Genomic DNA, 13,342 nt, shown 5'->3' with positions numbered 1-13,342 from the left:
GTCACAATATGCCAGTTACTACTCTTGGTGAACTGTGGTATCGTGTTGAAGCTGCGTGGGAAGCTGTACCAGTACACGCCATCCAAGCTCTGTTTGACTCAATGACCAGGCGTATCAAGGCCGTTATTACGGCCAGAGGTGGTTGTTCTGGGTACTGATTTCTCAGGATCTATGCACCCAAATTGTGTGAAAATGTAATCACATGGCAGTTTTAGTATAATATATTTGTCCAATGAATAACTGTTTATCATCTGCATTTCTTCTTGGTGTAGCAATTGTAATGGCCAGTAGTGTAGTTTCAGCAAAGTTATATTGACCACTTCGGGTCATCGGATATGTAATGATAAAGCCCCTCTGTGTGGCACATTGCTGTCTGGCTGTTGAAGACATGGCAGTGAATTCACGGAACACACACTCCGACACAACGCCAAGTACACTAAAATAAAAAGCCATAACTGTATCAGTAAGGCACAGAGGTATCAAGTACATCAGATAGAGCATATCCACTGCTATCAATAAAACTTCTACTTTGGAAGATTTTTACATTGATATAGAGATCACTCGGCTCTGACAATGCCAGGTAAATACATTTTATAGCCTCAGTTAGACAGAACTCATTTTTACAATTTCAATGAAACTCATGACAACTCTGCAAGTGACAGTGAGAAAATGAGAAGAGAGAGAGAGAGAGAGAGAGAATAACAGATTTTTACAACAAGCTTCTTTTGTTCTGGTATGAAATCACTGTCATCTGGAACTCGTCTTATCTGGAGTCCACATCGTCCCGAAGTCGCAAAGGCAGTGTAAATGGCGTATCCAGTGCAAGTAAAGACACTTGTCACATCTTGTTGATGTGCTGTATTCACATTTCTCCTTTTGTATCTACATATTAATTCAAAAAGAAATGCACGCTCACCAACTAAAATCAAATTTCTCCACGGACATCTTTTGTCAGTATAGTAGCAGGAAGTGAGATGTATTGCTACTTCAAATAACGATGTATATCACTGCACTGTGTCGCTTAGGAATAATATTAGCTCCAAATGTCATTGTCTCTACTGACATTTTTTTTTTAATGGTGTTGTGAGTGGAACAGGGAATTGTATCTATGCTTTATAGATCTAGAAAAGGCATATGACCGGGTTCCTAGGAGGAAGTTATTGTCTGTTCTACAAGATTATGGAATAGGAGGCAAACTTTTGCAAGCAATTAAAGGTCTTTACATGGATAGTCAGGCAGCAGTTAGAGTTGACGGTAAATTGAGTTCGTGGTTCAGAGTAGTTTCAGGGGTAAGACAAGGCTGCAACCTGTCTCCACTGTTGTTCATATTATTTATGGATCATATGTTGAAAACTATAGACTGGCTGGGTGAGATTAAGATATGTGAACATAAAATAAGCAGTCTTGCATATGCGGATGACTTAGTTGTGATGGCAGATTCGATTGAAAGTTTGCAAAGTAATATTTCAGAGCAAGATCAGAAATGTAAGAACTATGGTATGAAGATTAGCATCTCCAAAACGAAAGTAATGTCAGTGGGAAAGAAATATAAACGGATTGAGTGCCAAATAGGAGGAACAAAGTTAGAACAGGTGGACGGTTTCAAGTACTTAGGATGCATATTCTCACAGGATGGCAACATAGTGAAAGAACTGGAAGCGAAGTGTAGCAAAGCTAATGCAGTGAGCGCTCAGCTACGATCTACTCTCTTCTGCAAGAAGGAAGTCAGTACCAGCACTAAGTTATCTGTGCACCGTTCAATCATTCGACCAACTTTGTTGTATGGGAGCGAAAGCTGGGTGGATTCAGGTTACCTTATCAACAAGGTTGAGGTTACGGATATGAAAGTAGCTAGGATGATTGCAGGTACTAGTAGATGGGAACAATGGCAGGAGGGTGTCCACAATGAGGAAATCAAAGAAAAACTGGGAATGAACTCTATAGATGTAGCAGTCAGGGCGAACAGGCTTAGATGGTGGGGTCATGTTACACGCATGGGAGAAGCAAGGTTACCCAAGAGACTCATGGATTCAGCAGTAGAGGGTAGGAGGAGTCGGGGCAGACCGAGGAGAAGGTACCTGGATTCGGTTAAGAATGATTTTGAAGTAATATGTTTAACATCAGAAGAGGCACCAATGTTAGCACTGAATAGGGGATCATGGAGGAACTGTATAAGGGGGGCTATGCTCCAGACTGAACGCTGAAAGGCATAATCAGTCTTAAATGATGATGATGATGATTTAATGGTGTTGTTTCTTTGTTACAGGTAACCGAAAAGCTCAACATGGAGTCAGCAGATTGTCCCGAAGTCAAGGAAGAAGTTGAAGAAGAGCAGTGTTGTATTGACATGAGTTCTCCATGGGTAAGTATCAACAGGACTCTTTCGTATGTATGATCCACTTCCCTGTGTAGGCTTTTTCTGGAATTTTGAAATATTTTGTTTGCAATTTTAAACAATGGAAAATCATGAATGGAATAACAACAGTAGTAGGAAATGGTTAGATTGATACTCGCCACATAGAGGAGGTGCTGAGTTGCAGATAGGCACAATGAAAAGGCAAACATTTAAGCTTTCGACTGAAAGGCCTTCTTTGGAACACACACACGTGTCCATTGTCTCTGGCCTGGCTGCTGGAGAAAGTGGCCATGTATGTGTTAAGCCCGGTCCACACGCAACGATCTGTCTGCGCAGACATCGGCGCAGATGTCTGTACATGCAAAAGATCGCTGCAAATGTGCAAATGTGTGTTCACACAACACAAACCCCAATCTACTACTCGCCCGCCATCTGTCGGTGTAGAAAAGAAATATCAGTGGCAAGCGACTACACTCCCCGTAAACGTCAAAAATTTAATTAAGTTATTTTGAAATATAGAAATGGAGGAAGTTCTTCTGTGGTCTGTGTTCGTAACTTGTGTTGCAAAAAACATTCAGACCAACCGCAGGAAACAGAGAAAGCAGTCAAAATGGTGTAGACAGTGGCTGCTAAAGTGAAAGCTGTTTTCTCACGTAAATTTACTGCGAGATTTGCAGGGCGAACCTTAAGAAAGCCAAGCAGATCAAAATACCTTAACGTTGGCTGGTATACTTGATCTACTCCTACACCAGAGCGTCTAGATTTTTGAACTTTGGATAACTCTTTTCGGTAAACAGTTCGCGACGATTTCTTTTTATCACTGTTTCTCTGTTTGCCGAGGCGTCAGCTGCCCGGAATTTTTCAATGAGAGCATTATATGGTGCTGTCTTTTTATCTCGGTCACTATATTCTTTACTTTTAATCTTCCACAAACGTGGATGGTTTCTATATATTTCAATGAATTCACTAACAAACTCTCGAGAACACTGAGGAGTATCAGCCATTTTAATGCCCTGTGCGCACAAACACTAGACTGAGTAAACAGCTGTTTCGTGCCAGATTTGCGGCGATCTCCTGTCCACACACTCCAACTTGTCTGCGCAGATGTGGTTTGAACTCACAGATTTGAGAGGTTTCGCTCAAACCTCCAACTCCAACTTCCAGGTTTGCACACACCTGAGGTTGGTGCAAATCTTCTGTCCACACGCAACAATCTGTCTGCGCAGGCAGATCGTTGTGTGTGGACGGGCCTTTAGCTCTGTGTGTGTGTGTGTGTGTGTGTGTGTGTGTGAGAGAGAGAGAGAGAGAGAGAGAGAGAGATTTCTATTTCTGAAGAAGACCTTTTGGACGAAAGCTTAAATGTTTGATTTTTCATTATGCCTGTGTGTGACCCAACACCTCCTCTATGTGGTGGATAGTAGTCTGTCCTTTTCACATCCTTGGTGTTTGCAGTTTGTCACATTTTGAAGTGGCTGATGTGAATTATTTGAGAAAGTGCGGTAAAACTTTAAGTTTATCTGAAACACAATAGTGTCTTGCAATAGTAATAATGCAGCAAGCTCGAAGGATCACATCATTCTGATGGAGTTTTGTAAACTATGCCTTTTTTGGTGTTTGTAAATGTGCCACTCAGGAAATAAATTAAAACACTACATCAGCAGTTATGTTAACATAGCTAAAAACCGAAATAAATTGCTTATTTCAAAAGAAAAGAATAGCACTTCCATTGAGGAAGTGTCACCGGCTGCATACCTGATGTGACAGGTGCTGTTTTTGTTGTTGTTGTTTGCTGGATTTTTCAACCAAAGACTGGTTTGATGCAGCTCTTTTCCCTTTTGACTTTTATGTTTTTAGTTGTGTTCATCTTAAGCCCAACATGCCTACGGGGCTAAGCTTCGTGTATTCAGTCGGCAAGTGACTGCTTGATACACTAATGAAGCATTCCCAGTGCATTATTTCTTGTATACATCACAGAACTATGTCAGGAGTGCTAATTACTGGTCAACATTTACTATGTATTGCTGAATAGTTCATCCATTACCCATCGGTGGACATTTATTTCATGAGCATATGTAATTTTTTTACGCTCCATTGATCACGCATCTGCCAATAAAAGTATTTTTAAATTGTTGCACTCTTATTCATGCAGTTTTGCATCAGTGAACCTCTCTGACATTACTTTTCTGTTGGTAATAAAATTAAAAAAAATTCATTTGGCCTGAATATTATGCACGGACTGTTATTTTCATCTATTGATTATGACTCTGATTTTTCTGCTAGAACGGACAAATATCAGGAGCTTTTTCACCAATGATAATCTTTATCCAGAAAATCTAACTGGAATGAGATTTTCACTCTGCCGCGGAGTGTGCGCTGATATGAAACTTCCTGACAGATTAAAACTGTGTGCCCGACCGAGACTCGAACTCGGGACCTTTGCCTTTCGCGGGCAAGTGCTCTACCATCTGAGCTACCGAAGCACGACTCACGCCCGGTACTCACAGCTTTACTTCTGCCAGTATCTCGTCTCCTACCTTCCAAACTTTACAGAAGCTCTCCTGCGAACCTTGCAGAATTAGCCACAGCTAAGCCATGTCTCCGCTATATCCTTTCTTTCAGGAGTGCTAGTTCTGCAAGGTTCGCAGGAGAGCTTCTGTAAAGTTTGGAAGGTAGGAGACGAGATACTGGCAGAAGTAAAGCTGTGAGTACCGGGCGTGAGTCGTGCTTCGGTAGCTCAGATGGTAGAGCACTTGCCCGCGAAAGGCAAAGGTCCCGAGTTCGAGTCTCGGTCGGGCACACAGTTTTAATCTGCCAGGAAGTTTCAAATCTAACTGGCTTTTAATAATAGAATTTTTGCATTTAAACCTCAAATATAGATATTCAAACTTTGCTTTGTTTCATTTTTTATTCAGATCAGAGCTTCAAGGACAAAGTAATCTCTTTTCTTGACTGCTTTGTTACTACAGTGGCTCGATATTGCAATTACATAAAATACTTTTCCATTTACTTTCAAGTAACTGGTTGTGTCAGCCAGAAACAAAAGTATCAGTGCACTTCATTTTAAAATTCAATTATAGGCACATACGGTTGCTAGCTACTCATTTAAAAGCCCAGCTTTTAATTTTAAACACAGATAGACCTAACAAATTTGTGACTTCCTTTTCTTGCACCCTTGTATAGCGTTCTGAGCAATTTACCTATATTTCATTATGAACCTAAAGCCTTTGCCTTGTGGCTGCCATATAAAATAATAATGCAGAAGACATTTCTACTTCTTCTCAAAGGCGCCACTTTAGTCTACTACACAAAAATTACCCAGCCGCTTCCCGTGTTGTCTTTCTTTCCTGTTCTCATCCGAGTAAGTAACTACACTAATATTCCTCTCAGCAGTGACCCACACTAATTTGGGATTTATTTTATTGCAAATAGATATATATGAATGATTCTTGCACTGTCCCCATCTTCTTTGACAAAAGACCATAGGCCTTGATCAGCTCACAGTTTCAGTACATCAAAAGACCAATGCGTCGACCCCCTTACCACATTGTATTTCCTTGTGACACGGTTAATAAGACTTCAACATTTAAATTTTTATTCTTTGCTAACAAATTTCTCTTATTTCAGAAATGCTTTTCTTGGTGTTGGCAATCACACATCCTCTCTGCTTCGACCATTATCAATCTGATTGCAATTTGTGGCCAGATAACTGTGTTTATATACACCGTCTCAGTCCAGCTGCATTTCTGTTAGGCATGGTGTTGACAGCTTTCCATAGTCCACCAGTGACCATCACTTCTGCAGCTAACCAGGTTGTGATTCTCATCTCCCCCATGAGATTTCTCTCCAAGTAACCAAGAAACATATTAAGCAATTAAATTACAAACTTATACGAGTAACAGTATTCACTTTGCTCGCGTACATTCCTCAACTTATACGACTCCTGGCGTGAATAACTTAGAATATAGGATTTTCTCCCGATAAAAATGATCTGTTCATAAATGGGCTGCTGTAATCTCCATCCCACACTATTCAGTCTAAGTCTCTTCATCTCCCAGTACCTACTGCAACCTACACCCTTCTGAATGTGCTTACTTTATTCATCCCTTGGTCTCCCTCCGCAATTTTTAACCTCCATGCTCTTCCCTCCACTACTAAATTGGTGATCCCTTGATGTGTCAGAATGTGTCCTATCAACCCATGTGTTCTTCTAGTCGGGTTGTGGCACAAATTCCTTTTTCCTCAATTCTCCTCATTAGTTAGATGATATACCGTACACCGTATTTACTAGAATCTAAGCCGCACTTTTTTTCCATTTTTTTGTGATCCAAAAACCGCCTGCAGCTTAGAATCGAGTGCAAAGCAAGTGGAAGTTCTGAAAAATGTTGGTAGGTGCCGCCACAGCTAACCTCTGCCGTCGAATACATGTAGCGCTACACAGGCATGCTTTGCAGGCACAAAGATAAATACTGGCGCCAAAACCTCTGCGTCAGTAAATAAATTTAAAAAAAGGTGGAAGACGAGCTTTTTTTCTCCGCCCCGAGTTTCGACAACTGCATTTTCATACATTATCCAACGAAGTAAATACAAATTCCGTATTGTTCATCTTCGAATGTAGCAACATTTCAATGTACTACGAAAATCCGACTGGCAAGACTATTTGGATATTTGACAATATGGCCAACTCTACATTCTCAATTTTTTCCTACCTGTGAGAAGAGATGGTTGCTAATATGAACTTTTATGAACTGTGAATCACATGCAGTATTCTCTTCACCATAAGAATAATATGGATATAAACATTTTGCCATGTATTGTTTCGTGTTTGCTGCTGTCTCATTTAAATCGTGTCTGCCTAATAAACTACGAAACTAGAGTGAGACAACAGCAAACGCGGAAGAATATACATATCATGTCATGTTTATATTCGTATTATTCTTATGCCTAATAGTGATACAGTCAGAAATGAAGCACGGAAACTGACTAGATTTGTAAATCTAAGATGGCTCTAATTTCTGTGCAGAATGTTATGTACTAAAGAGGCGTCTGCAAAGATTTTCAAACGGAGAAAAATTTTCGCTAAACTCTCGTTCAGAATTCTATCATACACAGTATATTATTTGGTTCTTGTTGATCATTATCAAAGAAAGCAGCAATGCAAGTAACAACAAATAGCAGTTTCTTGCCATTGTTTCGCTAATGACACGATTCCTATTCTCTTTTTTTTTTTTAAAAAAAAAAGCGGCGGTAGTGCACACAAAAGCCAGTCATGCTGCGAGCGGCAACAGGCCGTAAACACTCATTATCAGAATGCGACAAACAGTGCATGACACAGTACAGTAATGCATTTTCAGCTTAGAGTGACATAAACACCTATAACAAAGAGAACGGCGCTTATCAGATCAAAGAAAGATAAGCAATCAATTCAAACCAGACGAAGCACGTGAAAAAGGAAGGGTACCCGTATCAATACGGACGGAGCGCCTGACACTTAGCAATGGCTACCTGGTAAAGCTTAACTGCTAAGCTTACGACTCGAAGCAAACTACTGTAGCTGTATCGTCATTCATTTGACCTAAATTTTGTCTCATATTACAATGGAGCAACTTTGTTTCGATGTGGAGGTGTGGTCTAAAACTTTTCTCTCCCCTTGAATTTCGAGTCTCAAATTTCAGGTGTGGCTTAGATTCGGGAAATTTTTTTTTCCTTGATTTCGAGTCTCACTTTTTCAGGTGCAGCTTAAATTCGAGTGCGGCTTAGATTCAAGTAAATACGGTACCCATCTAGTCTTCAATATTTTTCTGTAACATCATATTTCAAAAGCTTCTATTCTCTTCTTGTCTGAACTACTTACTACCGTGTTTCAGTTCCGTAAATGTCTGCTCTCCCGACAGGTACCTTCAAGAAGACTTAAATAATGGAAACTCCAGGTAGGAATATCAACAAAGCAGGAAAGATAGATTGCTGCTGAGCATAAAGGTAACATGTTAAGTTGGAGACAAGCAGGCGATCATCTGTGCGCCAGGTGTGTTTGCATGTGTGAATGGATGGTGTGTGTTCTTCCTTTTCTGACAAAGGCTGTGGCCAAAAGCTTATGTGTAAGTGTGTTTTTAATCGTGTCTGTCTGCAACTTAGCATGTTATCTTTATGATAAGTAGCAATCTATCTTTTCCTTCGTTGTTCAATAAGACTTCAACATTTAAATTTTTATTCTTTGATAACAAATTTCTCTTATTTCAGAAATGCTTTCCATGCTGTTGCCAATCACATATCATCTCTGCTTTGACCATTGTCAATTATTTTGCTGCCCAAATAGCAAAACTTGTTTATTACTTTTAGTGTCGTATTTCATAATCTAATTCCCTCAATATCATGTAATTTAATTTGACTACATTCCATTACCCTTGTTTGGCTTTTGTTGATGTTCATTTTATAATGTCTTTCCAAGACGCTATCCATTCAATTCAGCTGCATCTTTCACATATCAGACAGAAATGCAGGTTCACTGGCAAACCCCAAATTTTTTAACTACTCATAGCTCTCAGCTATGTAAAACTGTTTAATACACATCATGAGAGTCTTTGACTGTAAATTATTCGTTTATAAAATCTACTCTTGCAATTTTGGCCATGTGTATTGCGAAATTGTGCTTCAGTGTATGTCAAAACCTTAAACAATATCTGACACATATATGCCTGGCAGAGTGTTTATCACACCACTTCTCTACCATTTGACTCTTGAACAGTGGGTGGAAAAAGCAATCACTTAAATCTTACTTTGCAAGCTCTGATTTCTCTTATTTTACTATGAAGATCATTCCTCCCTACATAGGTAGGTGCCAACAAAATGTTTTCACGCTCTGAAGAGAAAGTTGGTGATTGAAACTTCATGAGAAGGTCTTGCCACAGCAAAAAATGGGTTTGTTTTAATGACTGCCATCCCAATTCGTGTATTACATCTGGGAACTCTCCTCCCTTATTTCTCAATAATCCAAAATGAGCTGCCCTTCTTTGAACTTTTTCTGTCCTCTGTCAATCCTATCTAATGTGGATTCCACACCACTCAGCAATACTCCAGAAGAGGGTGGACAAGCAGAGTGTAAGCAGTCTCTTTAATGAACCTGTTTTATTTTCTACGTGTTCTGCCAATAAATCACTTCCCCATGGCATTATCTAAGAGATCATTCCAATTTAAGTTATTCGTAACTGGAATATCTAGGTATTTAATTGAAATTACAGTCTTTACATTTGTGTGATTTACTGTGTAACTGAAATTTAGTGGATTTCTGTTATTACTTTTCATGATTCAGAGTCAACTGCCACTTTTTTCTCCATACTGATATCTTGTGTACATCATTTTGCAATTTGGTTTGATCATCAGATGACTTTACATGATGGTAAATGACCTCTGAACAAGCCCTAATTTCTCTCATGTTACTTTCATGGCCCTTATGAGAAATTTACATCAGCAGCAGTAAACTCATTCTGCAGCTGTCAGCCACAAATGACATGTCTCAAAATTTCTTAGTAGTGTTTCATAAAAAGAAAGTCATCACTCCTCCAGGAACTTCCATTTCAGTTCACAGAGATTTGTGCAACACTTGTGACTTAATCAAGTTACCAGTAACATATCTAACATATCTAGCAGCACTCCTCTGAACTGCAACAATGTTTATCTTCAGTCCAATCAGGTGAGGATCCCAACCACTTGAGCAGCATTCAAGAATGGGTCACATTAGTGTTTTATAAGCTGTCTCCTTTACAGACAACCAGAATTTTCCTAGGAAAGTTGACCATTCACCTTCACTACTACCCACACTGCATGCATATCAAGTAACTACCTTTTTTTTTATGGCTATATATCTAATCAGCATGAACTGTGTCAAGCAACACATCACTGATACTGTATCTGAATGCTGTAGGATTGTTTTCCTATTCATCTGCATTAACTTATATTTTCCCACATTTAGAGCAAGCTGGTATCCATCATATAAAATAGAAATTCTGCCCAAGTCAATCTGTACCTTCCAACAGTTGCACAAAGATGACACTCCAACACCATCAGCAAACAGTCACTTACCATAATTTACCCTATCCATCAGATCATTTATGCGTAGAGAATAAGAGAAGTCTTAACACACTTCTATGGGGCACTCCTGGGAATATGCTTGTTTATGATGAATACTCACCATCCAGACAACATACTGTGTTCTTTTGCTTAAGAAACCTTCAACCAATTACATATTTTAGAACCTATTCTGTATGCTTGGACCTTCATTAACAGCCATGATTACTTTTGACTACAAACTTTCCCAGTGGATGTGTTGTAAATAGTCTTCACGGGTATGCTGCTGGATCACGTTGTCCAAATTCCACAATATTTCCTCGGAGCAACTGTCTGACATCTTCAGGTGGTTCAACCTTGCTGGTGGCTAGGTATGACAACCTACCCACCAGCAAGGTTGAACCACCTGAAGATGTCGGACAGTTGCTCTGAGGAAATATTGTGGAATTTGCGCAATGTGATCCAGCGGCAAACCCTTGAAGACTATTTAGTCTACAATATCTGACATGTATGTATGTGATCACCACATCCATATGTTTGGTATGTAATGTTAGCATTATATTTATCTTTTACAAAAATCAAATCACACTTCTGCTCATGATAACAACAGTGACATCACATATCTAATATACAGATGTGCTGGTCCCCCATATATATGTGTCAGATATTGTTTAAGGTTTTGACATACACTGAAGCACAATTTCGCAATATACATGGCCAAAATTGCAAGAGTAGATTTTATAAACGAATAATTTACAGTCAAAGACTCTCATGATGTGTATTAAACAGTTGTACATAGCTGAGAGCTATGAGTAGTTAAAAAATTTGGAGTTTGCCAGTGAGCCTGCATTTCTGTCCGATATGTGAAAGATGCAGCTGAATCGAATTTCAGAGCAATCATGTGTAATGTAATTGGATAGATAAAAAATCTACTCACCAAGTGGTGGCAGGAGAACACACACACAGAAAAGGTTTAATTTATGGAAGCCTTTTGAGCCAGTGGCTCCTTCTTGCAGCTGAAGAGTTGAAGTGGAAGGAAGAGGGATGAAGGAAAAGGACTTGAGAGGTTTAGGAAAGGGGGTATAGTTCAGAAAAGTCCCCCAGAACCCCAGGTCAGCGGACACTTACTTGGTTGAGATGACAAGGGAAGACTGATTGTTGGGGACTGCGCCAGATGAGATTTGAAAACATGAGAGGTTAAAGGTGGAAGACAAGGTAATGTGCAAGACAGAGATTACAACTAGAACATTGTTCATGAGTTAATAAGAGTGAAAAGCTAAGTGCAGTTTATGTAACAGTGTAGGGAAGGGGGACAGTGAAAAATAGACAAGTTAGAAAATGAAAAATGTTGAAAACTAAAATGGAGTGAAGAAAGAAGTAGTTACTCTAATGAAATGCCGAGAGGGAAGGAATTAACGTAAATTAAGGCCAGGTGGGTGGTGAGAACCAAGGTAGACGCCGTGTTTCTTGACTTCCGCAAGGCGTTCGATACAGTTCCCCACAGTCGTTTAATGAACAAAGTAAGAGCATATGGACTATCAGACCAATTGTGTGATTGGATTGAGGAGTTCCTAGATAACAGGACGCAGCATGTTATTCTCAATGGAGAGAAGTCTTCCGAAGTAAGAGTGATTTCAGGTGTGCCGCAGGGGAGTGTCATAGGACCGTTGCTATTGACAATATACATAAATGACCTGGTGGATGACATCAGAAGTTCACTGAGGCTTTTTGCAGATGATGCTGTGGTGTATTGAGAGGTTGTAACAATGGAAAGTTGTACTGAAATGCAGGAGGATCTGCAGCGAATTGACGCATGGTGCAGGGAATGGCAATTGAATCTCAATGTAGACAAGTGTAATGTGCTGCGAATATACCGAAAGATAGATCCTTTATCATTTAGCTACAAAATAGCAGGTCAGCAACTAGAAGCAGTTAATACCATAAATTATCTTGGAGTACGCATTAGGAGTGATTTAAAATGGAATGATCATATAATGTTGATCGTCGGTAAAGCAGATGCCAGACTGAGATTCATTGGAAGAATCCTAAGGAAATGCAATCCGAAAACAAAGGAAGTAGGTTACAGTACGCTTGTTCGCCCACTGCTGGAATACTGCTCAGCAGTGTGGGATCCGTACCAGATAGGGTTGATACAAGACATAGAGAAGATCCAACGGAGAGCAGCGCGCTTCGTTACAGGATCATTTAGTAATCGCGAAAGCGTTACGGAGATGATAGATAAACTCCAGTGGAAGACTCTGCAGGAGAGACGCTCAGTAGCTCGGTACGGGCTTTTGTCAAAGTTTCGAGAACATACCTTCACCGAAGAGTCAAGCAGTATATTGCTCCCTCCTACGTATATCTCGCGAAGAGACCATGAGGATAAAATCAGAGAGATTAGAGCCCACACAGAGGCATACCGACAATCCTTCTTTCCACGAACAATACGAGACTGGAATAGAAGGGAGAACCGATAGAGGTACTGAAGGTACCCTCCGCCACACACCGTCAGGTGGCTTGCGGAGTATGGATGTAGATGTAGATGTAGAACATGTTATAGCAGTAGTTCTCACCTGTGGAGTTCTGAGAAACTAGTGTCTGGGGGAAGAATCCAGAGGGTGCATGTGGTGAAACAGGCACCGAGGTCATGACTGTCATGCTGTAGAACATGGTCTGTAACAGGATATTGTGTGTTGCCGGTATACATGCTCTGCCTATGCCCACTCATCTTGACTGATGACTTGTTGGTAGTCACGGCGATGTAAAGGGGTGAACAGTGGTTACATAAGAGCCAGTATATGACGTGTCATTTCACAGGTTTCTCTCCCTTTGATAATATATTTTTTGCCTCATAATAGGGCTGGCGAAGCCCACGCCTACTACAGTAGTACAAGTATATATGCCAACTAGCTCTGCAGATGATGA

At 40.1% G+C, this 13,342-nt stretch overlaps 1 protein-coding gene across 1 annotated transcript in view; it reads left to right on the top strand.

The window, feature by feature from the left end:
• LOC126108226 (zinc finger protein 90-like) overlaps nt 1–13,342 on the top strand; it is a 126,772-nt gene that overhangs the window by 63,617 nt on the left and 49,813 nt on the right. Inside the window, exon 2 of the mRNA XM_049913458.1 lies at nt 2,267–2,362. Coding sequence (XP_049769415.1) covers nt 2,267–2,362 — 96 coding nt within the window. The remainder of the gene's footprint in view (nt 1–2,266; nt 2,363–13,342) is intronic.

This window comes from Schistocerca cancellata, chromosome 11, assembly GCF_023864275.1.
Source record: "Schistocerca cancellata isolate TAMUIC-IGC-003103 chromosome 11, iqSchCanc2.1, whole genome shotgun sequence".
NCBI classification, from domain to species: Eukaryota; Metazoa; Arthropoda; class Insecta; order Orthoptera; family Acrididae; genus Schistocerca; species Schistocerca cancellata.
This window is presented reverse-complemented; position numbering and strand designations above follow the sequence as displayed.